This window comes from Ambystoma mexicanum, chromosome 12, assembly GCF_040938575.1.
Source record: "Ambystoma mexicanum isolate Mex_15411 chromosome 12, UKY_AmexF1_1, whole genome shotgun sequence".
Lineage (NCBI taxonomy): Eukaryota > Metazoa > Chordata > Amphibia > Caudata > Ambystomatidae > Ambystoma > Ambystoma mexicanum.
Window position 1 is genome coordinate 1151901774 of NC_090936.1, and position 25758 is coordinate 1151927531.

General features: G+C 45.5%; 1 protein-coding gene across 17 annotated transcripts in view; it reads left to right on the forward strand.

Annotated features, from left to right (window-relative positions):
• Window positions 1-25758, forward strand: part of GRIP1 (glutamate receptor interacting protein 1) — a 1760673-nt gene that overhangs the window by 956057 nt on the left and 778858 nt on the right. For all 17 annotated transcript variants that reach the window (XM_069629739.1, XM_069629748.1, XM_069629732.1 and 14 more), the window contains exon 2: window positions 24666-24746. In XM_069629739.1, coding sequence (XP_069485840.1) covers window positions 24666-24746 — 81 coding nt within the window. The remainder of the gene's footprint in view (window positions 1-24665; window positions 24747-25758) is intronic.

Consider the following 25758-nt stretch of genomic DNA (forward strand, 5'->3'; position numbering starts at 1 on the left):
ACACAGAGAGCCAGATGCCTGCATTTACAATTTACAGGGGTAGGCCTTAGTACTGACTACAGTTGAGTTGGGTTAGGCAGTTAGTTTGGATAGGGAGACAATAGTGGTTCTCCTTCCATTGCTAGGAAAAGGCGTTTGAGCCATGTTTTGAAGAGTTCCGTAGAGGAGATGGCTTTGATAGCCAGCAGAGAGTAATCCAGCGCAGAGTGGCTAGAGAAAGGGTTAGAAAAAGACAAGTGGCATGATGGGTAGGGTGACCAGACGTCCGGGTTTTCGCGGGACAGTCCAGGGAAATCACCCGACGTCCCGGGAGTTTGTTTATTTTATAAACCCCGTCCGGGGTTTCGGCTACGTTTCCTTTTTTTTTTGTTGCCGGGGCCCAGTGCATCTCTTCCTGTGCAAATGGGGGCGCAAAATGCTTTTTACGTCCCCATTTCCTCCCCCTTCCCCCGCCCAGGCCGTCTTCTCCAATGAGAGGCGTGTGTCTGTTAGCACACCCCCTTCCCTATCTCCCCCACCCGCAATGGGCCAGGGAAATAGAAGTAGGACTAACGTTGTATGTGTATTTACTTTAGTCCTACTTTTATTTCCATGGGCGGTCCTAGGTTTTTAAAAAATTAAATCTGGTCACCCTAATGATGGGAGAGAGACACATAGCTCTCAACTCACCCGCTTTTGGCGGGTGTCACCCGCCTTGCAAAGGGCTGACTCACCCGCCAAGCCTCCTGCACTCCCATTCATTCCAATGGACGCCTCATCCACCAAAAATAAAATCGGGTTATTTCACCCACCTTTGCGAGGCAAATGGTTGAGAGCTATGGACACAGATATGTTGAACTATGAGGAGCAGTGAGCACGTGGTGGCGAGTACAGTGAGATGCTGTTGGCAAGGTAGTGAGAGGGCATGACAATGGATGCAATATAGACCAGTAAACGGAGTACCAAGACAGGGCCGTTCTGCATGGAGAGCCATCCATCGTGGTGACAGTAGGGTTTGGGTAGGCTGGCAAGTGTGTGAGTAACAAAGTAGAGACTTTGTTGAGGGGATCAAAGGAGTAGATGGGTAGTCCAAGAAACATACTTACTCCATAGTCTAGTTTGTAGAGTACAAGAGTAGAGATATAGTTTTTTTAGTAGAGTAGCGCACAAGGTGAGGGGATTCTTCGTACATTGAATCTTGCTCCAGTGGCAGAGAGGAACTGGCAGAGTTTCAGGTCACTGTCAAAGAGAACCCCAATATTTCAAGATGCAGGGGAGCAGTGAGGGGACCAGGGGAAGAGATGGGTTAGGGGAGAATGTTGGAGGCAGGGTGAAGAATTTAGAATGAAACGGAGTAAAGCCATCCCACAACTGATTTTAGATGAGCAGCCTGAGATTTCTGTTTTGAGGGAGACGGTCTCAGTGAGGTCCGTTGAGAGGTAGTAGTTTAAGTCAAAGGAAGAAATGAGTTTGCAGCGAGAGGAAACATAAAGGGTGAGGAGAAGTGGGCATCCGGACGTATACCTTGAAGAATGCCTAATGGGGGTGGTGAAGGTGGGTTTTCATTTGATTGATAAAAAATGAGCAATCAGAGAGGAGGATACCCTGTCGAGTACAGTGTCCTTTAAGCCAAGGAAAGAGCGGGGTTGAAGGAGGAGTGGATGACCGACTTTATCAGAGAGAGATGACAGTTGAGATTGGTGGGCAGTGGTGAGAGAACTGGCAACACAAGTGGGTGCTGTCTTAGAGTATTACGACTGAATTTCAGATTGGAGGGGGTCATCAATAGTGTACCTCAAGAGGGGAGGGGCAAATGAAGAGATGTGTGGCACGGAAGGAGAGAAATCAGTCTATAGATGGGTGCCTTGTTGGGGGGCTCAGTATTTGGTTTCTTAAGAAAAGAGAGGACTGTGGAAGCTTTTGTAGCAGGCTGTCGAGAGAGATGCGTTGGATAGGATGGAGCAATGAACCTAGGTGATAGGTGCTCCTTAAATAGGAAACAAACTAAAATGCAAGAACCTTTGATGTGTTACCCCAGAAACCAGAGTTACAGTGCAACATACTAAATATTGGAAGAGTGCCTTTACAGCAGGGGCCTGCAAACTCTAGCTCGTCAGATGTGTGGCACAACAATTCCATGATCCCTCCTCATTTACTATGCTGGCTAGGGTTGATGGATGTGAAAGTCAATTATATCTGGATAGCCAAAGGTTGCAGACCTTTGCTTACAGGGGTTGTACGTCACACAAATTAAACATATGTGTGCACTGTGAGAAACCATAAGGTGTCTCACCCACTAGTCCCCGGGATCGGTCATCTAGGTGGCCAGGACACGGCCATCGCTTTTGGATCCAGTTCCTGGGGGTGGACCAGTGCGGGAGGATCACCTGTGTGAGGGGTCTTCAGGGAGTGGGAAGTGGGACACCGGATGGTGAGATGCATTATCCCCTTCCATGTAACACCTTTACCCCATCCTACCAGGTAGGATATTTAGCAGGGGTCAAGTCCTAAAAAATTCAAGTGGGGGGGACTCATCAACAAACTGAATGGGATGTGACATCATCAGACATTAGCATATCAAGGTGAAATGTGCACATTTCACTAAATTGGCTTTTGCATAACGACCCAAATTGCACAGGACGAATGGCATTTGTGGTGAAGTGTCCAGCCGGCAAACCCGACAACTGTGGTTCGAACCCTGAGGTCGGATTTAAATCATACATTCAGAGAAGACATTCATTGTTTCTCATTTTAGGTAGGGGACCGAGTCCACCCTCTGAAAAAAGTGGGTGGACTCTGTGCCTCCATGTGTACCCTCGATTTGAGCCCTGATATTTAGGAACTCAATTTCCCTCCCCTTTTACAACACAAACACTTTCTCACAGACAAGCCGCTGTGAGAGAAAACGGACTAACACCCGATCCGTATACCTGACGTGTCCCAATACAATGGTCAGGCAAGGTCAGGCAATTACTGACCATCACACACACCTGACTTCCATTACACTTCCCCACACGGATAAAAGGCGGTGCACAAGAACACACTCTGAGCGAGGAAAGGTCCACGAGAAAACAGCAGTTCGAAGGTGGCAGTTCAACAAGAGAGACGGAGAAACAGAAGTGAATTGCAAAGAGAGAAGTTCCCTTGGCCTTTTCGACAAGGAACTGTTACTTTCACAAAGCCTCGAGAATAGAAAGCATAAGACCAGGAAACCAGGCTGAGGAATCCTGCATTGTGTTTCAGAGGTACCCGGGGCCCCGCCGCGTCGGTGATAAAGGTGGGGAGAATCGCTAGCTGCTGTTGTACTGTCCTTGGCTCCAACAACATAGCCTCGTCAGTGAAATCATCACAGCCGGTGAGTCGGGGAGACCAATATAAGACCAGTCTGTGTTGAAGCCAAGGTTGCAATCAGCAACATTGTATGGCGAGCACTGGAATGAACATTGTATGAAACGCGTGTGATAACCAACACAAGTAAAGTTGAATTACAGATGAGTGATTGAACTTTGAAACCAATATATGATACCTTTGACAGAGTGGTCCGGCACTGCGCGTGTACTCAATTGAAGGTCTCTGTAAGGTATCCAGCTGAGAATTGCCGAAAGTGAAAGAGTTGCAAAGGATTGTGAATCAAAGTGGTCCTGCAACGTGTCAAGCAAAATCCCACGCACAATCGGAAGTCTTCAATGTTGATACAGTAAAGGAAGTTTTGTGTTACAATAGATACAATGGTCCGAGCCCGACAGAGGGAGACTGATTTAAGATTTTTGTATCAAAACAGATCTGAGCCTGGCGTAGGAGGATCCCAGGTGAATAGTAAATCACCTAAGAAAATGGTGTATATGTGAAATACAAAAAGGAAAGGAACTTTGTTCCATCAGGCCCTCTGAGAGGAGAGATTTTGAATGGCAAAGCACGGGACAAGGCAGTTCACTCAACCATAGCACAGTCTCTGGCTTCTTTAGCACGAGGCTACAGTTCACGCATCAGCATCAGGGCCTCCAGAGTGTAAGTCTCCTTGCTTCTCAAAATCTCTTCACTCAAAGGGCTGAATGCAACCAGATATACAACCAGCTCTTTTCCCCTTTCAGATTTTCACAGGTATGCACATCGGGTGATTCATTATCCACCCCGGGTCCCACTCAACCGGGTTCAGATCCTTTTAGCATTAAGTTCCGCACATGTTTCCCTCTGCCGGGCTCGAGCCTGTGTTTCAGTTTTCACTTTGCTCACAATGTTCGTAGGTTCTTCCTTTTTTGGGTGACTCTAGGTTCACCTCAAATCTTCCTTTGCCGGACTCAGACCCCTTCTACACCACTGGTCTCCCTCATCCGGGCTCAGAAAATATCAATTCTACATCAAATATCTAAGACTTTTGAATGTGCACAGGGTTTGGCTTGACCTGTTGGAGGACAACTTCGACTTCACAATTCACTTTCCTTTAATGTTTGCACCCTTCTGGATGGGTACCTAACAGAGACCTTCGAATGAGCACTCACGTGATGCTGGACCACTCTGTCTACTGTATCGTATTTTAGCTTCAAAGTTCATTTACTCATCTGCTGTCTTAATCTTCTTCATACAATGTTGCTGCTTGCAACCTTGTTTTCCAAACAGACTGGTCTGGTATCCGTCCCCCCAACTCACAGGCTGTGCTGCTATGTTGTAGGAGCCAAGGACAGTAAGACGTACCACGGCGGCAATTGCCTCTCCTCGCCTTGACTATCGACACAGGAGAGTCCCGGGTACCACTGACACACCATGCAAGATTCTTAAACTTCTCTTCCGGTAATACGCTTTCTACTTTTGAAGGCTCATGGAAGATGCAATTGGTTTTTGACAAAGTCAAAGGTGTTTCCCTTCTTGCAATTCTCTTCGGTCTTGCCGGCTTTCACCTTGATTTAAACTGCCATCTTGGAACTGCTGCTTGCTTGCTTTGCCTTGCTCAGAGTGTGCTTTGGTGCTACGCCTTTTATCCGTGTGGGGAAGTGTGATGGAAGGCAGGTGTATGTAATGATAAGTAACTGCCTGACCTTGCCTGACCATTGTATTGGGGCATGTCCGGTATAGTCGGTTAGTCCGTTTTCGCTCACGGTGAACTGTCCGTGATAAAGTATTCATGTCGGGAAAGAGGTGGGTGTTGAGTTCCCAAGTATCGTACCCGGTAGGAAGGGGTAAAGGTGTGACAGGGAAGGGGATACCGCGTCTCATCGTCCAGTGTCCCACTCCCCGTAGATCTCACATCCAGGTGAATCTCCCGCACTGGTTCACCCCCAGGAACTGGATCCAAAAGCGATGGCCGTGTCCTGGCCACCTGGATGACTGATCCCTGGGGCCTAACGTGTGAGACACCTTCTGGTTTCTCACAATACCTCTTGACGGAAATCCCTCATGGAAGTGCACAAGTAAGGGAGTCAAAAATCATTCAAATATTTAGTCAGCATGAAATTACATAACAATCTAAAGTGATACAAAATGAAGAGAACATTATTTTACACCAATTCATTATAAAGAAAGATTATAAAAAACCAAAAAGCATAGTCACCACCTGTATTGCTACTTGCTACAATGAATATTGGACACTTGACGATTTTCCCCTTGTCGGTTATTGAATCAACAAATCTTTGGTGAAAGCTCTAGTAACTTCCTGGCACCTCTCACAGGGCACGAGGAGATGAAGCTTTGGTAGAATTTCCCAATGGTGACTGTTTTGGCATCGTGATCCCCACTCTTCATATGTACTTGACCGAAATATGTCATTTTGTCTTTTTCTTTATCTGTGTGTATAACAATCTTCCTATAATTGGGGCCAATCAATGAGGCGGCTCTAGGAACCCCAGTGCCATTCTGTCTACCCCAAGTTGTGCTAAAAGTGTGTCCTAGCCTGAATATTATTTTATCCACCCACCAGGATTGATTCTGTACAGCAGTACGTGCTCTGATGTCTGAATTGACTTGCTTTGCGCGCAAGCAAACTGTGAAATAAATAAATAAATCCAAGTTCCTTCCTTAAAAAGTCATTGGCACGGTGGAAAGGGACCGGTGGTGAGAACACTTTCGAGCTTCAGTCCCATGGGTGCTCTTTATTCAGGACTCGGCGCACAGGCTGTGTGGCTTCCAATCTACGCCGGCCATTTAAGAATCTTAAACCTGCAAACTGATTTCCGAGAGGTAGATATTGACTTTCCGGAATCCTCTTGGGTGCCATGCGCGGCCAAGCAAGAGATGTGGCCCGCGGCTCGAGGCCGTGCCAATTGTTCCGTCTGATCTGCTGTGTTTCAAACCGGTCTTAGTCTGTCATGGAAAGCATTACTTTTATTCTTAAAAAGGAGTTTAATTTTCTCTCTTTGAGGTCAATTGTGTGCGAGCATAAATGGCCAATTCTGGTGCGACATGCACTTCCCGCTGCGCTTGTGGAGCAGGCCCTGGTGCAAAATTGTCATCACATCTGTATTGTCCTCTTCACCTCTAACACAATAACCGCGAATCCTTCATATTTTAGTTATTTGCCATCCGTGCAGCCCAACAGTTAAGGGGTGTATCAGCCACTTTTACTCTAAAAATCGGCAAATACTGCCTAAAAATAAAGTAGAAGTAAAAATACTCCCAACAGAAAATAGGAACCCAAAACATAGGAGCTTGCCATCCTGCTGTCACCCACCGAGCTGTATGGATATGTTTGGGCCAGTATTAGACATAGTTTTGGAGCAAGAAACGACTATTATTACTGCCTAATCTGGAGAGGTAAAAATGAATCTTTTAATGTGCATGAATACCTATGTGCAAATAAATACGTTTTAGAAAGAAACACAATCTGTTATCCAGTTAAAACAGTTTGACTTGCTTATAAAATGCTCCTACTGGGAATGTGAGTTACTGTTTTACCCCCTAAAATATCATTTTTCTCCCAACTTAAAAAAATGTGCAGTAAAAAACTCCCACTTCAAAATCTTATCTGGAGCACTGCATCCATGGCTGTAGCAGTATCTCTTAAATGCTGAGAGAGATGCCCACTTTTGGTTACAAATATTTTGAGATGACTTAATCACACACCATCACAATTCTCCTCCCTGGCATTCTAATAATCGTGTTATCTTCCTTCAAAACAACGCTCTTGGAGCGCTAAGCATACCGAGATCCACGCACATATCCAGCTTCAGACAGAATGCCCATTGGCTTCCCATTAGGGACAGAATAGCCCTGCGTACTCTGGTCATCACACACAAGTGCCTCTCTAACACTTCCCCCAAATACCTAGCTGTTAAATTCAACATCCACCAATCCGCCAGACCTACCAGAACCATCTACTCGCACTGCCTTACCGTGCCCAGGTTCCATCTGAAAAGAGTTAGTTTCCCTGTGCTAGTCGCCAAACATTGGAACGCCCTCCCCCGCAGCCTAAGGACGGAAACCGCCTTCTGGACATTCAGAGCAAAACTCAAAAACTGGCTCCTAGGGAATCTCCCGTCCAGCACAGTATCCAACACTGCCAGGACATAGCGCAAGATGTAAATTGCTCATACTTAAACACCAACTGTAGCTCTTCGTCTCTCAGTACTTATTCCTACATGTTATTGTACACCTCAAGTTGATTCACCTCTGCAATTCCCAGCATGCAATTCTACTGTATCCTGTAGTATTTCCCACCTGGAACTTATGTAACCTATGTAATATCATCTGCAACCTATGTAACCTTTTTAATATCACATGAGTGCTGTCATGCAACTCTTGTCTGTACTATCTGTAACCTCTGTATAAGTTCAAGCGCCCAGTTACCCCAGGGTCCGGTGCGTGGTACAAATAAAGAAACTAAACTAAACTATCTCATGTGTGGACCCGTAGTGCACAGGAATTAACTCTCATTATTGCTGCTCGGTCAAAAGAGTATATGTGTATCTTGTAATGTGTAGGAATTACTAGGATCAAAGAAATAGTTGCAAAAACATTTCCGTTTTCCAGTTAAAACTTATATTCGCATTGGAAATTGGACTGTGATTTTATTCCCAAGTTTTAAAAATGGGGAGTAAAATACTACCACTTCTAAATCTTATCTGGAGCACTGACTGAGACTATAACTTTATTACACTCATTGTAGTAGGAAACACTCTCCGATGGGAGCTGGCACACCCACATAATGTGCTGCATTGGCAATAGGGGTGCCACGGTATTAGTTTTATGACGGTACAATAACCTTCTTGCCAAATGACGGTATATCATGGTTATCGCGGTATAGCAGGTGGAGTTAACTAATCTTAACAAATATTTTCTAAAAGGTCATAAATTGGCAGGTTTATCATCACAAACAAAACCAGGCACCCAGGGCCAGAATTGGGCTTTTCAACATACTTTCCACTGAAATGCCACCCCTTGCTTCCACCAAACACAAACACGTGTGGAAAGGGGGGGGGGGTTGCTGCAACTGGCAAAGCAAACTGAATAGCTTTTCTTAAATGGTCCTTTTAGGCTTTTAGCTCCCCCCACTGGCTACTGGTGAAGATGAACATGTTGCCATCTTGATAATCTGCATGCCACAGATCAATGGAGTCTGATGGTAGTATACGCTTGTGCGCATACACACATGCACACACACTCTCTCTTTATGTTACAGCCTTTAGTTTACTTCCGGGCCAAAAGGTGTTCAGTAATCACAGACATGTTATCCTTTGGTATGGCAGCAGGGAATACCCACAGAGATGATTACATTTCACAGTGCGACTTATTATATGTAAATTCAATGAAAGAACCAGGCAAATCCCCCATTGTCATATGTTTAGAAAACATTATCCATTATAAATATATAAACCCCAAAGCCACCAACCCAAAGTCCCGGGAGGATAGCTCAGCGGCAACGTGCGTGCCTTGGAAGCAAGACGACAGGAAGCAACACAGGTTCGATCCCCGGGTCCGCGCTTAGAAACCTCTGGGTGCTTAAGTGCGTTATAAATACGCAACGAAGACAAAAACAATTACGCAACTAAATAAACAAAACCAATTTCTTTAACAGCGCCTCGATGCCCGCAGGCTGTATGAGCGCTTTAAAAAAAATGTACATAAAAAAAACCCTCTTCCTTCTTGGCACTGTATTTATTCTTCCTATTGCTAACATATTGCTTTTGTGTCAGGCACGTGTGGTTTATGGAATGGCATTAAAAACTGCTCAAACTGAAACTACTTAGCAGACGGCACATCCAACAGTGCAAGACCAAGACTGTACAGCACTTGCTTACTGCAGCCTTTCAAAATCAGATTGAAAAGCCCACTTAACGGTATGAACAGTATACCGGTATAAACAATGTGTCGGTTATTATTGTTCAATTAAGTGGTTCACGGTATCTTTAACGGTATACCGTAATACCGTTACATCCCTAATTGGCAGCAAGAAATTAATACTAAGGGCATGTGAATCTGCCAGGCCACGCACGGAGGGGAAATGGGCCCAGGACCCAATTGCAATATCTCGGATGGAGAGGGTAATGGTGAGAAGACCAGGCAATCTGAGGAAATGTGGTCCTGCTTCCTAGTTGGGGCGGCCTGATGCTGGTAGGTGGCTGTAGGGAAGCAACAGAGTGGTCTACATGGCATATGGGCCCAAGGGGTTACAGGTGGGGTGCAGGGCTGATAGGATGGGCAAGGGAGGCTCCGGGGGGAGAGAAGAAAGTTAGGGTTGTGTGAGCTAGCTGGGAATCAACAGAGCGGTGTACATGGCGGTTGGACCCAAGGGGTTACAGGTGGGATGCAGGGCTGGTAGGATGGGTAAGGGGCTAGGGGATGATACAAATGCAACTAGGAACAGTGTTGGCCCCAATCCAGAATAAACAAAAACGTGCAAGTTAGTGGGTGCCACATGGAAGGGCGGGGTCTGTGTGTGTGTGTGCGCGCGTGTGTACTTGGCTATATCTTGAGTTAAGCTGTTGGGAGTGTGAAAAACTATGTCAGTTGTAGATGTACATATGGACATGAAGACTTGTTAGATGGGCTTAGAGACATTTCAATGTATTATTGATTTAGGTGTTCTATCCAGGGCCTCGGTCACCTTGTGGCTACTTGAAAGCTATCATCTGTCTGGCGGGCTAAGTTGATTGGTAGCTCTGATCGATCGGCGATGGGGATTAGAAGCTTCAGGGAGGCTGCAGAATGGCGTGGCCTGGTAGTGGAATACTTGTGGCTCTTGGAATGATGGGTCTAGATGGTGGCCGCCCCAGTCAACTAGGCAGGAACTTGAACAAAGCCAAGATCAACAACGAGCCTGATTCGAAAACGACTTCCCAGAATACAGGCCTTCTCAACTTGAGGGAAACTCTTTTTTACGATACACCCCTCTGCTGTTGTAAAGGGACAGAGGAGTTAATCCCACAAAAGAGTGGGGGACACACGCACCACTTACACCAAAGCTGAAAAAGAAACAACTGTTAATGGTCTGCACAAGTCTCATCAAATACAATCCCCCTAGAGAACAGAGTAAGTACCTCGTATTATCTTGTTAAAGACAGGATATCCCAGACCTAAGGAATAGGGAATACATTACTGGATGGATAGAAGTTCTTAATGCCACCCCCCTCCTATTCAAGAATAAGTTCTTACCAACTAATATGATGCCACAGGTCAAGTGAAATGAAAACAGGCCAATCCAAATTTGAAATCAACGGCAGGAAAAAAATAACAAATAGGAAGGTTAGTATGGGAACCTAACCCGTGCGGCACGAGGGACACACTGGTGACGGGATGGTGCACTGGTTCAGCATAGCGTTCTAAGGGCACTTGAATAATTCAAGGTTTTTGTAGTTCGGTATGGCCAGGTCTGGGAAATAACCAAATGAGTTTTAGGAAATAGGAATCCGAGAGTAAATTGGCTTCTGGGAAATGTAGTTCGGATGCACTGGAATGAGAAAACTGGAGAGTAATTAAAGAATAGAATACTGTCCCCAGAAAAACTCGGATTCGCTTACCACAGCTGGGAGAATCTGATTCAAGAGACGCCAAGGGTATTAACTGGGCGATGCTGTTCTCCCGATGCCACGTGCAGAAGGTAAGCCGATTGGAAGCGGGACCTCCTGTGGACTGCGGTGGAAGCAGTACTCGGAACGAGTTACAGAAGAAAAGGATTCCCGCAGAGGTAAACGCTGAAACGCTGTGACCAGAATGGTAAGAGAAAGCTGATCGAATGCAGTCCGGGGATCGTTACCTGGTAGACCAAGTCTGTACTAATTCGGAAGGCAGGAGCTGGTCGGAGGATGAAGCAGGGTCGAAAGCTGGGATATCAAACAAGGAGACGAAAGGTAGTTCGCAGGTAAAGGTCCAAGGAGTAACTTCAATTAGAAGCACTGGAAAACAGGAAGAGAACCTATTTAACTTCCTGAACTGGGCGGAGCATGAACGTGAGTAAGTCGCCGTGGTGTACGTCGGGTCCTCAAGTGACTTGACCAACAGGTCTTTGTTGTTATTCTCCATGGCAACCTCCATGTATTCCAGAAGGAAGGATTTCTGGACAGAAACTTACCACGGGAGTTAACCCCGATCTTGGATGTTGTCCGTGGTTGTTGCGCGGCCAAGGTCCTGCGCATAACAATGGGTTTCGGGATGGGTTTTCTAAATATGATAATGGCTAATTATGTGGCACCTACAGCCCGGTTGGTAATAAATGAATCCCTCCCGGAGAGGATTAATCTTCATATAGGTGCAAAAAAGGGTTGGCCCCTTTTCCCTTTATTGTTTGCAATTTTCCTGGAACCCTTGTTGATTTGTTTGAGGGAAACTGTGAATAAAGGGTATACCTTTTGGGAGGAGGGAACACAAAACTATGGCATTTGCCGACGACCTGCTTCTCGCCCTTACAGATGCACCTTCTTCCTTGAGGCATTCCAATATGAACTAGAAATGCTTCAGGTAGTGGCCGGCCTAAAGATACATATCGATCAATCGGAAATTCTTAATGTAACCCTCTCAGGACAAACCATCCATGAGGCGAGGGAGAGCTCTCCATTTATGTGGTCCAAGGATGGAATCAGATACCTGGGAATTACCATGACTAAGACTCTGGCTTCTTTTTACGCTGCCAACTACCCCCGTCTAATCAAGGAAATAAAGAGGAACTCTAGAGATGGCACCCCCTGAATAAAGTAACGGGTGGAGAGGTAGTAGGCCTAGTGTATTGCATAAAGGGTTAATGTTAACTAAACATAAAGGGGGTCTGCCCTTCCCTAATTTTAAAGCATGCTATGAGGCTGCCCAAATCCCAGTCATTAAGGAAGGGCTCTCCCCTGATCCCACACAAACTTGGGCTAAAATGGATAGGGCAATAGTGGGGTCCCCACTGGACCTGGTGTTATGGCTTTTCAAGGAGGATAGACTGCAAAATATGTATCTCAGCCAGATTACTGTGCTGGTGGGGATCACCTTGGATGATCTGATCAGAAGACACTACCTATCCAATTTCTCCTCACCATTCACATCCTTGTTCCGAACCGCACAGTTTACTCCAGGGGGCGGAAGATCTCGCATTTGAAGGATGGGAGAGGGGTGGGTGTTAACGGGTCCAAAACCCCTTTGACGGAGCATTTATACGTTTCTTTGTGGAATGTAAAGGGACTTTCCAGCTACCAGAAGGTGAGCGTCACAGATACAATCAACTAAGGCATTGGGTATCCAATCCAACCATGAAGGCGGCAGCAACTAGGGTTTTCACTACTTTGGAGACACATATTATAACTAATTCGGGCTCTAAACATCTCATATCTCTTTATTATGTAATAGTAAAGTCCTCTTCAAAAGAACACTTGCAGTATATTATTAAACGGGACTCTGTCGCTGAGGAGGGGGTAGCTAAGGAAAAGTGGAAGAAGTTATGGAAATACATCCCTACATTCGCTAAAGCCATTTAAATCGGGGAAATCTGGTACAAAATGATGCTACAATGGCATTATACGCCCACTAGGCTACACGCCATGAATGCTAGTACACCTCCTAGCTGCTGGAAGGGATGCAGGTCACAGGGGGACTGGCAGCACATTTGGTGGAATAGCCCAAAGATTCATGACTTTTGGTATACTGTAGGGAATACATTGCAAACGTTACTAGGATTCCTTGTTCCGAATACTATCACCTTTTACCCGCTAGCAATATGGTTTCCAGAGAAACGTCAGCTCCCAAAGGTGGATCGGAAAGCCGTGTGGGGAAACTCCTAGCGGTGGGGTGGCTTCTCATTGCAAAAAATTGGAAGAGTACCACTACACCTAAGTATCACGACTGGGTGTGACAATGATGTGAGTTTGTCACCCTGGAGTGAGTGGCATAATCACTTGGAACGACCTAGCTTCCTATAGGCAAGAGTGGGCTAAGGTACTGACTTTCCTAAAGGACGATTATGTTCAACAATGGTGCCCTCAAATACTTGGACTTCTAGACCTGTGTTTATTTTATTTATTTATTTAATTTTTTATAATGCGCCACTCACGCACAGGTCTCAGGGCGCACATGAAAACACAGACAGACAACCAGGTCAAACAGAGCAAAGAAGGGATGTTCCGTTATGCCAGGTTAAAGAGGGGAGTCTTCATTTCTTTCTTGAAATCAGGTAGAGAAATTATCTTTCTCTTTAAACATTAAAGGAGGTACCAGAAAACTCTTTCAGTTTGAATTTAAGTTGTTGGAGGCTAGCCTGATCGGCCGATCAAAGCGAGCGACATGGTTGGTAGACCCTGGTACGTTCACTGAAATAGGCAAGGGCCTGGAGATTCAGGCATTTGTGACTCAGCGACAGGGCCTTGTGGGCAACCTATGTTTCACCAGGAGCAAGTGAACTGTCCTCCTTGCATGGGTGATGTGAACTCATCTGGCTAGACACTTGATGGGCCAGACTGCCCCTTTTTGAATCGCCTGTAGTGCTCCTAGGTTTGACGGGGAGGTGTCCAGAAACAGACTGTTAAAGTAATCCAGGCGTGAATTAACCAATGCTGATGCAAGAAGGGACATGTTCCCAGGAGGCAAGACTGGACAGATGTGACTCAGAAGTTTATTAATATAGCCACAAGATGCCTGAAGAAGGGCAACATGGTGTTTTATTGCGAGTTCAGCATCGAGCATAACCCCTAGAGTTTTAAAACTTTTCGCAACTAGGATGATGAAAGCTATGTTAAAGCTTTGAAAATCTGCAGATAGCTTTTTCAGCCGAGGCCCTGTGGCAACAATCAAGTGCTTGGCTTTTTCTTTGTTCGTAACCAACACATTGGTTGCCATCCAAGCCTGGATGGTGCCATAAACCATATTAATGGTTGCTGTGTCTTGCATGTGGATACCCAAGAGCTTAAGGATAATCTCGGTGTCATCAGCATAATTGGCATACTGCTCACCCACGTCGTCAAGAAGTGTCGGGAAGGACAGGATCTAAATGTTAGAGTCAGCGAGATACAAGAACCCTCTGGTACCCCACAAGAGATGGCGTCAGTGGTGAAACCAGCATCATCCGCCGCAACTCTAGCATTGGGGGATCCCAAAAAGAATGCGACCCACCGAATCGCAGCCTCAGAGCAACCTGTAGCATAGTGACCAAGAGGGAGTGATCCACGATGTCAAAGGACGCAGAGATGTCCAGCACAATCAACAGGGCGGGGTGACCCTCGTCCATGATGAGAGAGATTGGATTTCAAATCAAGAAGGGCAGTCTCTGTGCCATGTCTGGCTCTAATGCCAGACTGGTGTGGACCGAGAATATTACTTTCCTCGATATAGCTCTGAAATTGTAAGGAGGCTGCACGGTCCAACACTTTGAACAAAAAGGGGACATTTGTGATAGGGTGATAGTTCCCAGCTTTACAAGGTTTAAGGCTGCTTTTTTTGAGAAGTAGTGTTATTCAGGCCTACTTCAGAAATTGAGGTACCAGGCCCTCGGCAAAAGATAAATTCACCAGCTTAGTAACCCAAGGGACTAAAATGTCAGCGCAGTCTTTAAACCCCCTTGAAGGACAAATATCTCCATAGCAGACAGTTGGCTTCAGGGAGGTTATAATTTGAGGAACGCCAACCTCAGAGCAAGGAGAGAAAGTGAACTTATCCGCCCCAGAACATGGAATGGCCTTCCTATCGGCACAAATGGCCGCCTGATGTTTAAGAATTTTTGTTTGAATTCATTGTGGATTGCCTGACACCACTGTGAATCCTTGGTAGGAGTAGGTCCCACAACTGACTTGCCTTCAAATTCCTTCAGGATTGTAAAGAGCTCCTTAGAGCTAAACTTGGCATGAGTGATCCTGAGATTGAAGGTAGCGGTTTTAGCGGCTATAATACCTGCCTTTAGATGATGTGCTCCTGGTTTGTATAGGGCAAGCGTAAGTGGCTTAGGAGATTTACGCCAATTTCTGCTCCCCTTTTAGAGTGTTTCCTATCCAGTATATCTTTATTAAACCAGGAGTTCTTAGTAGAAACTGGTTTAATTACTCTAGTTTGCAGGGGGACGAGAAAGTTGACCGCTTCATTCAAGGTATCCACAACAAAGGAGGCCAAGTTTACGGCATTGTCACATTTTTCAAGCCAGATGAGCTTAGTTTTAAGAATGGGCAAAAGGATCTCGGCAATTACTTTTTTTTAGGTTTCTTGAAGTCGTGATGTAATTAGGAAAAACATTTGCCTTCAGAGGAAGGGCATGAGGATGAACGAGATAAGATAAAAGGAAATGAATGATCCGACACACTCGGATAGAATTGTCGGACACTGACGAGCAGTGTGAGAGAATCCCATCCAGAGTATGGCCTGCGATGTGAGTAGGTTTATTCACTGCCTGGGAGTGCCCTAAGAAACCTAGGGCTGCTAACAGGGGAGTGGCCGGTTTATCAGAGGGGTCAGCGGTCCAGGGGTTAAAGTCACCAAGGATGATGAGAGGAGTACTGGCTTTAATATGTTTGTTTAGAAGACCGATGAATTGTTCCTCAAGATAGCATAACTCTTGGTGGCTGGTACAGCGCAAGTATGGTAAGGGAGACCATGGTCCTCATTACAACGTTTCTGGTCCGGAAACAACGTTGCTGGTAAGCTTGCCGTCACCATTAATTCCGGACCGGCAAAGTACAAGTCTAATAGGCGGGTGCCCTCCCGCCTGGCAGGTCTGACTTGCCAGGTGGACCGGCACCCTCCCACAGACTTTGACGGAAACACCAGCACCGTTATTACAGGCGTCCGTGTTTCCGTGGTCCCAATTCTCATAAGAATGGGGAACAACATATTACCGGCACCTAGCTCCCGGTCCACGGGGAATTGTAATGTCCCAATGTTACCGGGAAGCTAGATGCTGGTACCTGCTTACAGGTCCGGTGGCTACCTGCCAGTTTTACCGGCACATTTACCGCTGGACCCGTAATGAGGTCCCTTGTGATTTATTTAGATTGCTTACTCGATAAGTAACAAGAGAAGAATACATGGAATCCTTTGGGGGGAGGGAAGGAGAAGGGAATTGGGCTATCAAGTTACAGACTATACTGTGTTATGGGTGTTACACTTTTGGAGTTAAGGCAGGCTGTTTCAAATTGAAATTCAATAAAAACAAGTTTTAAAACAAATCTTATCTGGAGCAGTAGGCATAGGTCTAGATTTTAAAGCAGGAGGTGGGCAGCCATTTTTTTATTCTTTACAGTGTGGAGGAGGGGCTGGGGAGGCAACAGGGCTGCTTCAGATAAAACCTGTTCTCATAGCCAAGCTGTAAGAGATGAAATTCCTGAAGATAGTAACCAGCGTTTACATTTTGTGGCGTACGTTTATATCTCCCAACAGATAAAACCTGATAAGACATGGGTATTCCATTAAAACTAATTTGAGATATAACAATCTAAGCTTTGCTCTTGCTTCACTTTCAATGTAGTCCTCTTTGCCTTGAACTCGCCTTCGTACAATCTTGTAATACTTAATGTTACTGAGCTAGATACCAGTGTCTGCTGGCAATATTCTACAAGATTTTTATTGCACTTCAGATTCCGCCGAAATCCCAGCCAAGCACTTATTGCCAGGAGAAAGCCTGTATACAACACCGCTACACAAGGATGTTGAATTTGCATATTGGGTACACTGTGTTCTAAGCACTGCTCTCCATATGCGCTTGCAAGTTTTATGGACTGGTGTTTAAGGCACCCTGGTGGCATCTAACCTCCGAAGTTCTGCATACTGCATGAGATTTGTGTGCGGGCATCAGAAGGTCTTCGTGACCAACTTGCCTTCTTTCCTCAACCTACAGTTCTCCTCACTGGAACCAAATGTTTCCCACCGGAAGCAGATTCTTTTCAGGCACAAGTCAATCTACTGGACAGCTAAAATGTTTAACAAGCGGGGACATGCCCAAAGTTCTATAAAGGGCACAAGCCATCTCTTCCAGCATTCAAGGCTTCTTGTTGGCAGATGTATTATTTGTATGCCAAATCCCCTCTACCTGAGACCCCAGCACTTTTTGCTGGACTTCTGGGCCTTTTTCTTGTTCTCATTCATTCTTTTTTTGCTCTGACCATGGGAACTCCCTGTTCACTCTGATTTTACTTTGTCTTATGGAGTCATGCTTTCCTCCGTACTTTTTTAAGACATCAGTGTATCACGTTTGCAACGCAAAGCACCCTTGTGCAGTGTTGTTAGGAGCCCTTTGGGCTCTCCTTTTTATATTTTTTATTTTCCTTAAGAACTACTTTTCTGAAGGTTATCCCTCTTAGCTTTTCCTTTTGAGAGATCAGCACACGCCACACTGTGTGGAGTGTTCAGAGGTTACTTTGTATCCCCTTTCCCTCTACTCCTGTAACATTTCTGTTACAGTGACAAGCGTACAGTTACAGTTGGTGGCAGTGTACGCGTTCTACCGACCTTTGTGCAATATTTGCTCAAAGGTTGTCTTCTCAGCTGCGGCTATGCACGGAAGGGTCACCATTGACCCAAAATGGTGGCTTCTTTCTTTTATCACCATTTATTGTGTGGTTGTCCTTTCTTGGTCCTTCTACTGCCCTTGGTGGGGGAGGTCCTGGTTTTGTCTTCGGCGGGAACCCTTTGTGTAGCCAGCTGAGGCTCCAGTGTGTCTGCAAGGGCATGAAGCATGGGAGGATCCTGAAACTCTGCTATACTTTATCTTCTGGAATACCTGAAAGATACCAGTGCCCGCTGGGGGTAGGGGGCTGGCTGTCCTGATTGAACAGCCACCCGCCCCTTTCTGTACACTGCAGGAAGAGTTTGCAGATGAGTGTGAAATCCTGATAAAAGGCATGGATCCTGAGGCAGAGGACAAGTCAACCACTGGAACAGAAGAACAGAAGTAGAAGACCACCAGAAAGGCATGCAGCAACTTGCAGCATCTGCGAAGAGACCACTGTTGTCCTGACCCTGTTTTCAAATCAACAGAGGAGCTCCGAAGAGGACAACTCTTTCACTTTGGCTGATGCGACCAATGAGCCATAAGATGGCCTTTAAGACAAGCCATACCATGACGTGCTGTGACCTTCCTGGGTTGCAAACTGCCAATACCATGGGACCTCCGACCATATTGCAGTGCCTGCTCTTAGCATTAACTAATCCTCCCAGAACTGTGTTGATCTCCAGTTGAGTCTCCATCGACTATATCCCCATCCTCAAAGTCCCCCCACCAGAGTGCAGGAACGAAGAATCGAGGCGAATTGACTGGGCGGTAAACATTTATCCATGCGATATCCCTTCCAGAGTCCCTCCTTTTCTCACCATGACCAAAGAACCAGAGACCGGGTCTCCCGCTGCTGCACTGTGAAATAATCCAGCGGCATCTTCTTCATCACTACACGGATACGGTGGGACTCATTGTAGTACATACCTCAAATCAGTTTGTCGCTGCTGGAGTGTTGATTCTGGTGTTTGGGTGTTCACCCACACCATTTGCCCAGGCCTAACGCTTGTGTACCTATAGGGAGCATTTCCCAAGGTCCTGAAACCTTTTTGACTCAGCAGAGTAGTTTACCAACCTGTAACAGAGGAATCCTCTGGAACTTTGGCTTTTCTGCTGCTGTGCCTTATCTGCTTTACCTCCAATCTGACTTTGAATAAATCATACATAGATGGGGATGGACTGCTAAAGCCGTAAGGCCTCTGAAAAGTATTACACATCTTTTAAAGAATTAAACTACTATTTCTGGTGTTGAGTAACTTTTTACTCTTACAACAGAACATTTTCTGAGTTGCTATAAAAAGTGATCTTACCATTGAACTGTGTTCATGATCTGCATGATTCCCTACTATTGGTTTACTCACCTGAAGTATTGCTTATGTTTTCTAGTGTGTTGATTAGTTAAAATAGTACTTACTTATCTGAAAATAACTTTATCTTGTGTATATAAAATAAATATCTATTTTGCTATAACTTCAAGTGTGTAAGAGTATCTTTGGGCCTGTGTATTAACTGAGTTTACTGTACCTACCTACAGCCCACATCTCCCTCCTAAGAGAAGTCTGGCTGCTCTGCTATACTACTAAACCTCGAATAGTGCAGACTTATACTTGACGTTGGGGCCTGTATACTAAGGGATAGTTTTATAAAGTCTTCCCCCAAGGAGCCTTTAGGATAGCTCCCCTCTTCTGTTTTTGCATTTGCCCCCAACTGTTTCCTTGAGTCCTTATGTCACAGCTCATTGCAGCATCTCCAAAACCGCGCTAGTCTTCATTTAGCCACTCTTCGGGTTCCTGGTGCTCTGTCGCAGTGTCTAATGCGGATGGGGTCTGCACCGGGTTCTGACTCCTTATTCACAGGAACCCATTATGCTACTTTACATTCTAGCGCTGTTGGAACACCTGTGAGTCTCTGTCGTCCCATATCCGGCCCATTTTTATTTTTCGACCCAGGCATGATGGCTGATTTCCAAAGGTCAGCTGCTGTGTGTCTAGCACACTCACTTGGTGCACTTTGATTTTCACGTACTGCACCACTCGAGCATAAGCTGGATATGTTGCACCAGGCTAATTTGCCTATATGTATTAACCCACATCAAGTTCTTTCTTCTAGCCCCATATATAAAGCTGCCCCACATAATATAACACCAGCTATCCAAGCCTCACACTGCCTCCAGAACCGGTCCAGGCTGACCCAACCTCTCCATCTCATAGAGACCGCCACACAGGTGCCAACAGAACCTCACCCTAGCACGACAGCTGACAGACCCTTTCCTTATATGTAATTCCATATCTCATTTTACCTTGTTTGTGAGCGCCTAATTCCTCTTCAACTCTGTGGAGCTGCTTTATTCGGGAATACGCTTCTGGCAATCAGCCAATCTAACATACCTCCCTGTTGACACTTTCACTGACCCCCTCAACTTTCTCTTCTGCCCCCTCCACTTTCCTGCCCCCGCTCATTTCTCTACTCCCCTTCAGTGCTTTGAAGTGGTTCCACATATGGCCTCCCTTTGGAACAGTCTCCCGGACACCTTGAAACTTGAGGAAAACCAATTCCGGTTCCGGAAGCACCTCAAGACCTTCCTCTTTGCCTCTGCATTTGCCCCCCTTGTCCTCTGTTGATCTGTTTCTTCTCTTGGCACTGTGCACCTGGCCACCCTCTGTCACTCGGGCCCCGGTACCTGCTCACCCTGCCACCCTCCTGCTCTGCCTCCAGGCCATCCCCTGCACTGGGGTTCTGTATCTGTACCCATACAGTCCCCCCTCCCACTTTTCTTCTGCACTTATCAGACATACCTTACCTGACTAATTTTCACCTGCCACTTGCTGGTTGCACTGCCATGGTCTATTTACTTTATTTATCTATCTATTTATTCATTTTATTTAGTATTTATTCTGTTCTCTCCTCTGTTCCTCACTTTCTACTCCCCCCCCATTCTCTTTCACCTTTTTCCCTTTTCCATGCAATTGTGCTTTCTTAAATGTCACTGGGCCTATTAAGATCGCGTTTTCTTTTTTTTTGTTCTCCCTTGTTCCCCTCCCTTTTGCCTGATCACACTTTGGAACACTTGTGTACGAGCGCGTTATAAATAAAACATTCATTCATTCATTCATAAGTACTTTACAAGCACTCAACATAACATAACATTGCTTTGAATTGTGTAATCAGTGTTCCCTTTGACCGTTTCGTAGTTTCCACCACTGTTCTCAAGCCTGGGCCACCCACCAACCCCGAGGTTGGTGACGCAAGACAGAACCTGCCCAAGCATCAGTGATTCTGGGAAAATGTACTTCCAATGTCAGGTGGCGGATAGAAGGGCAAAGCCATCCAGCACCACAGACGCCCACTGATATTTCAGAGGTGACGCCTGCTACATTTCCATGCTGTAAACTCCATTGACCTGTTAATGGTTTCGAGTGCATCCAGTTGACACATATGGACTTTTGGACAATGGGTGCTCTAAATCTGACTATTCGTGGGGTACGAACATTTACTGAATTTATAGACCATCCTTCCAAAGTTAATAAAATGAGTACTATTGTTTTGTGTCACAATAAACATAATGTTATCTGTCTCCATGGAAAACTTGCACTCTCTAAAACACCAGTGTTATGTTATATATCCCATTAGACCCCAACAAAAGAAATTAAAAAGCAACTTAACTGGATTTCTCTTGATGGTGGATATGTAAATGTCCAAACACAATGACCCCACTGGGATCAATGGAAAGCATTTTAGCTTTTACTGATGGGGAGTACAGTCCCTCTCACTGATAGGCTAAACCAGGGTGCAAAATGTGCACTCGTCACTAGCGTGATGGAATACCGATTACAGTCCCTCAATGAGGGTGAAATGTGGATGTGTGCATTCCTTGAGATGCCTCTCTTGGTTTGATAAAGCTATGTCTAAATAGATCTGCTCTATAAGACCAAGACATTTTTATGGAGCAAAAAGCAGATTTTTTGGCTAATTTGCATTCCCACAATGCACAGCTCAGTGACTCTGACCTGGAGATGAAATTCCAAGGATGACTAATGCCTTTTAAACCCATGATAACGTTGTACCAGGCAACCTGCAGATAGCTTGCATCTTGAAATGTTGGATCCTAGGCTAAACCTTAAGTACTCTTAACTATGTTTGTCCTGTAAGGGATCAAGAGTAAGACTCGGACACAGTGGATTTTCAAATGTGCATTAGACTTTTATTTCACATAAAAGAAAACGGGTTGGAGAAACCTAATCTTTGTCCCTAATTCTTGCCTCAACAAAACCAAGGAATGTTTGTGTCAGGAGGTTAAACCATAAAACGTCCTCCGTCCTATGTCCAAAATCCCTATACTGACCCTTACATGCTAAACTTAATGTGTACATTGGTTTTTCTGTAACTTTCCAAAGGTTGTCAACATAATGTTCCAACGTGTAGCAAAACAAAAGAATAGACTTCCACTAGGAAAGGGATCTTCCCATCCCCTAGATTTCCTTTGGTCTTCCAAAAACATCCAGAGGGTAAAAGTCAATAATATTCCATTGTTTTCGTAAGGAGACCACTCTCTCCCTAAGTCCCTCTTCTTGTCTACTTTTTTATTTCACAGTTCCATAATGGGGGGAAAGGAGACAACTCCACCTTTGACAGGTTTCCTGTTTCACTCACCCAGAAGATAGAAGTTTTTATCTCCTTTGCCTTCTCTTCAAATACTCAGTTTTTTGGGGTTCTCTCTCTTGCTCTCTCTCTGGATCTCGTCTCTCGTTATCTAATTCAATTTCAAGGGTCAGTGCTGCCAGCCATTTGATTGTTCTCAACCCTTTTCCTTTCTATTGACTCACTTGCTAAAGTTCCAGTTTTGTTCCAGGGGTAAATGCCCTTCCCTTGAATTTCCTTTAAAGTACATAATTCACTTGGCAGTACATAATTTTCTTCATATATACACAGTTCTCTTGAATGGTTTGTTCAAGGAGGAATGCCTTTCCTTGAACCTCCTTGAAGCACGTACAACTCTCTTGTTACTGTTTTGACAACTTCATAGAGGGGGTTTGACCCCTGGATGTCCTCAGTCTTTTCCCTTTCCCTATTGTACTCTCCTGCCAGGGAATTGAAACTGTATAACTTCTCTATTAGCAAGGGGTATTGGTTCTCCCTTTTCAATGTTCGATAATTTCAGATTTGGATTTCAATCCTTTGTTTCTCTCACTCTTCTTCTTACCTCTTACTCGCCTGCCAGGGTATTCCAACGTTTTATATTTGGGTGGGGGTCCTAGACGTTGCTTGGTTCACTATCCTGCCATGGATTTTCCGCATTGCCTGGTTCACAATCCTGCTAGGGTTTTTCCACCTTTCATTCACTCTGTTGTATCCAGAAAAGAATTCTTTTCATATGCTAGGTCGCTGACCATTTCTTAACAATATCCACTTCAGTTATACTTCTCTTGCTCTTAATAATGTTTGTATCCGTTTCACTGTCCTTCCTTGAACTCGTAAAAAATGTTTGTTTTGTCATCAACTAATTCACTTCCTGAAGCGCCCTGGACACTTGTTCACTCTCCTCAGGCTTACCGGTCTTCTGTGGCTGCTTCTGTGTTCCGCATGCTTCACCCACAGCTTCGCTTTCGACTCGCTCCCCAACGGTGACTTCTGCGAGGCACGCTGCTTCCGCCTTCCCTCCGTCAGCGCGCGACAGCTCCAAATGCCGTTGACAGAGGGGTGACAAACTTCTCCCGGCTTTGCTTCTCTGACTGCCGCGTCTTTCCTCTGCACGGCGTTCTGCAGTCTGCTTCCTCCCGGCCTTCTGAACAGCATCAGAACAAGTGAGCCGCAACTGCCAGGTCTGCCAGTCTCGCTGCTACTCTGCCTGCTTCTCTCGGCTTCTATTGTGCTTGCTGTCCACCTGTGTCAATTTTAAATGTTCCAAGCTTATTTTGCATTCTCCAACTACTCGAACGCGGCATTTGTTTACTGCGACTGGTCATCCACATTACTCCATCCGCGTTCATCATCTCAGTACTTGAAAAGGGGAGGGACGGGGCAAAAAGTGTTGTTGGTTAAAAACACGTGGGAATACGCCATCCACATTACAATAACCCATAACTGAGTGTTGCAAAGGTACATGGCTACTAAGAGGTATATCTGAAGGGTTGTTTTTATTCAATATCCCTCTGCCTCCCCGGAGTGTGTCCTCCCCTGTGTGATCCTACCGTAGATAGCGAATCCCAAGGTCCGAGTTAGGTGGCTTCTGCCTTTCCCTGGCTACATAGGGGAAGCTTCCCTGCAGGGAATCGGTGATGAGGCCATCAGATTAGTCAGTCTATTGGAGCCTCAGATTGTAGACAATCTGTGAAATTGACCATGGCCGACTGCGAAAACACATACTCCATTCCTTCCTGCATGTCTAATATTAGTGAAGCTGAAACTTATGAACTATTTATCTGTCACAAGCAGTGTGATTACTATCTGTTGTTGAATTCCAATCGCCAGGAGTTCCATTGTGAGGCTCTGAATGGTGAAGCAACGCTGTCCTTACAAATGTAGACACATAAGTCAGCTGTTTTGAGTCTTGCCAACGCTAATGAAAGCCAAGTTCATAGAGATGGTCCCCATCATCCAGAGTGGTGTCTCCTGGTAATAGCGTTAATGGGCGAAACTGATGATGCATAGATATTTTAGGAACGTGTTAATGACAGGCTTATGTATGCCGCACGCTTAATAATTAGGCATTCATTGTTCTGAAAGCAGATGCAGCTGCGATCATGAGAGAAACGTGAGCTGATTACTTTTTGTTGAGTTTTGTGGGCATCTGAGAACTTATTTTTACTTCTGTTCTTTCCAGATGAGGGCCCGTACACCAAATCGGCCAATCAGATGAAGGCCCCCGATGGAGCCCTGGCGGTTAGAAGACAGAGCATTGCAGGTACTGGATTTGTCTGTTGGAGAAATACTGTTGGCAAATGGTCTGTTAATGTGGTTTAACCAACAAAAATCAAGATGATCTGTAGTTGCCACCCAGTGCTTGGTGTGTTGATGGCCTTGTGGAGCTTGCTTCTAACCACACGTTATTGCTGGCATGGCATGTGCATGGAGTATGTATTGCATGAACTGACATGTTTGACTGCTCTGATATATATAGCCTTATTTCACAGGAATGGTCTTGATTCATACAGATAAAAAAAAGGTAGCAGGCACCCCTCTCTCGAAAGAACACGACATGATAACCTGTTCAGTGGTTATTAACCACTTTGAGAGTTCACAGCCATCTGCTTTTTGCTCACTGTACTTTTCACAGATGGGAAATATCCATTTGCATATCAGTCTTTGTCCGGCCCACATGGGCAGTCCAGCACCAAAATGCTATGGCAATTCCTCTCTGAACAAGAGTACCAACATCAACCCACTACATGTGTTTCAGCCTTGTTGGGCCTCATCAGTGAGGTGAAGCTGTGTCTCTGAGCACAGTGAGCTTGGGGTTGGTCACCTTAAGTTACCTGGGGGCAACCAGACTTGGACTCCCTGCTCATTGTGCTCAGAGAGGCTCAGCTTCACCTCACTGATGAGGCCCAACAAGGCTGAAACACGTGTATGGGGTTACTGTTAGTAGTCTTGTTCAGAGAGGAACTGCCATAGCATTTCGGTGCTGTTCTGCCCATGTGGGCGGGACAAAGACTGATAAGCAAATGGATATTTCCCATGTGAATGTTAGCATGCCCACACCTGGACTGGTCTCTAGACACTAGCCTGCGCCGCATCTGGATGGGGGTGTGAGGGTTGGCATGACCACACCTGGATTCAGTCCTAATCATTGGCCGGCGCCGCGTCTAGATGGGAATATGAAGGGCCAACAGGTGTCACACTCAGACAGAACTACGAATGTTAGCATGGTAAAGGTCAGGTAACCCACTAACCAATATAAGCTCAAACTCTGCATA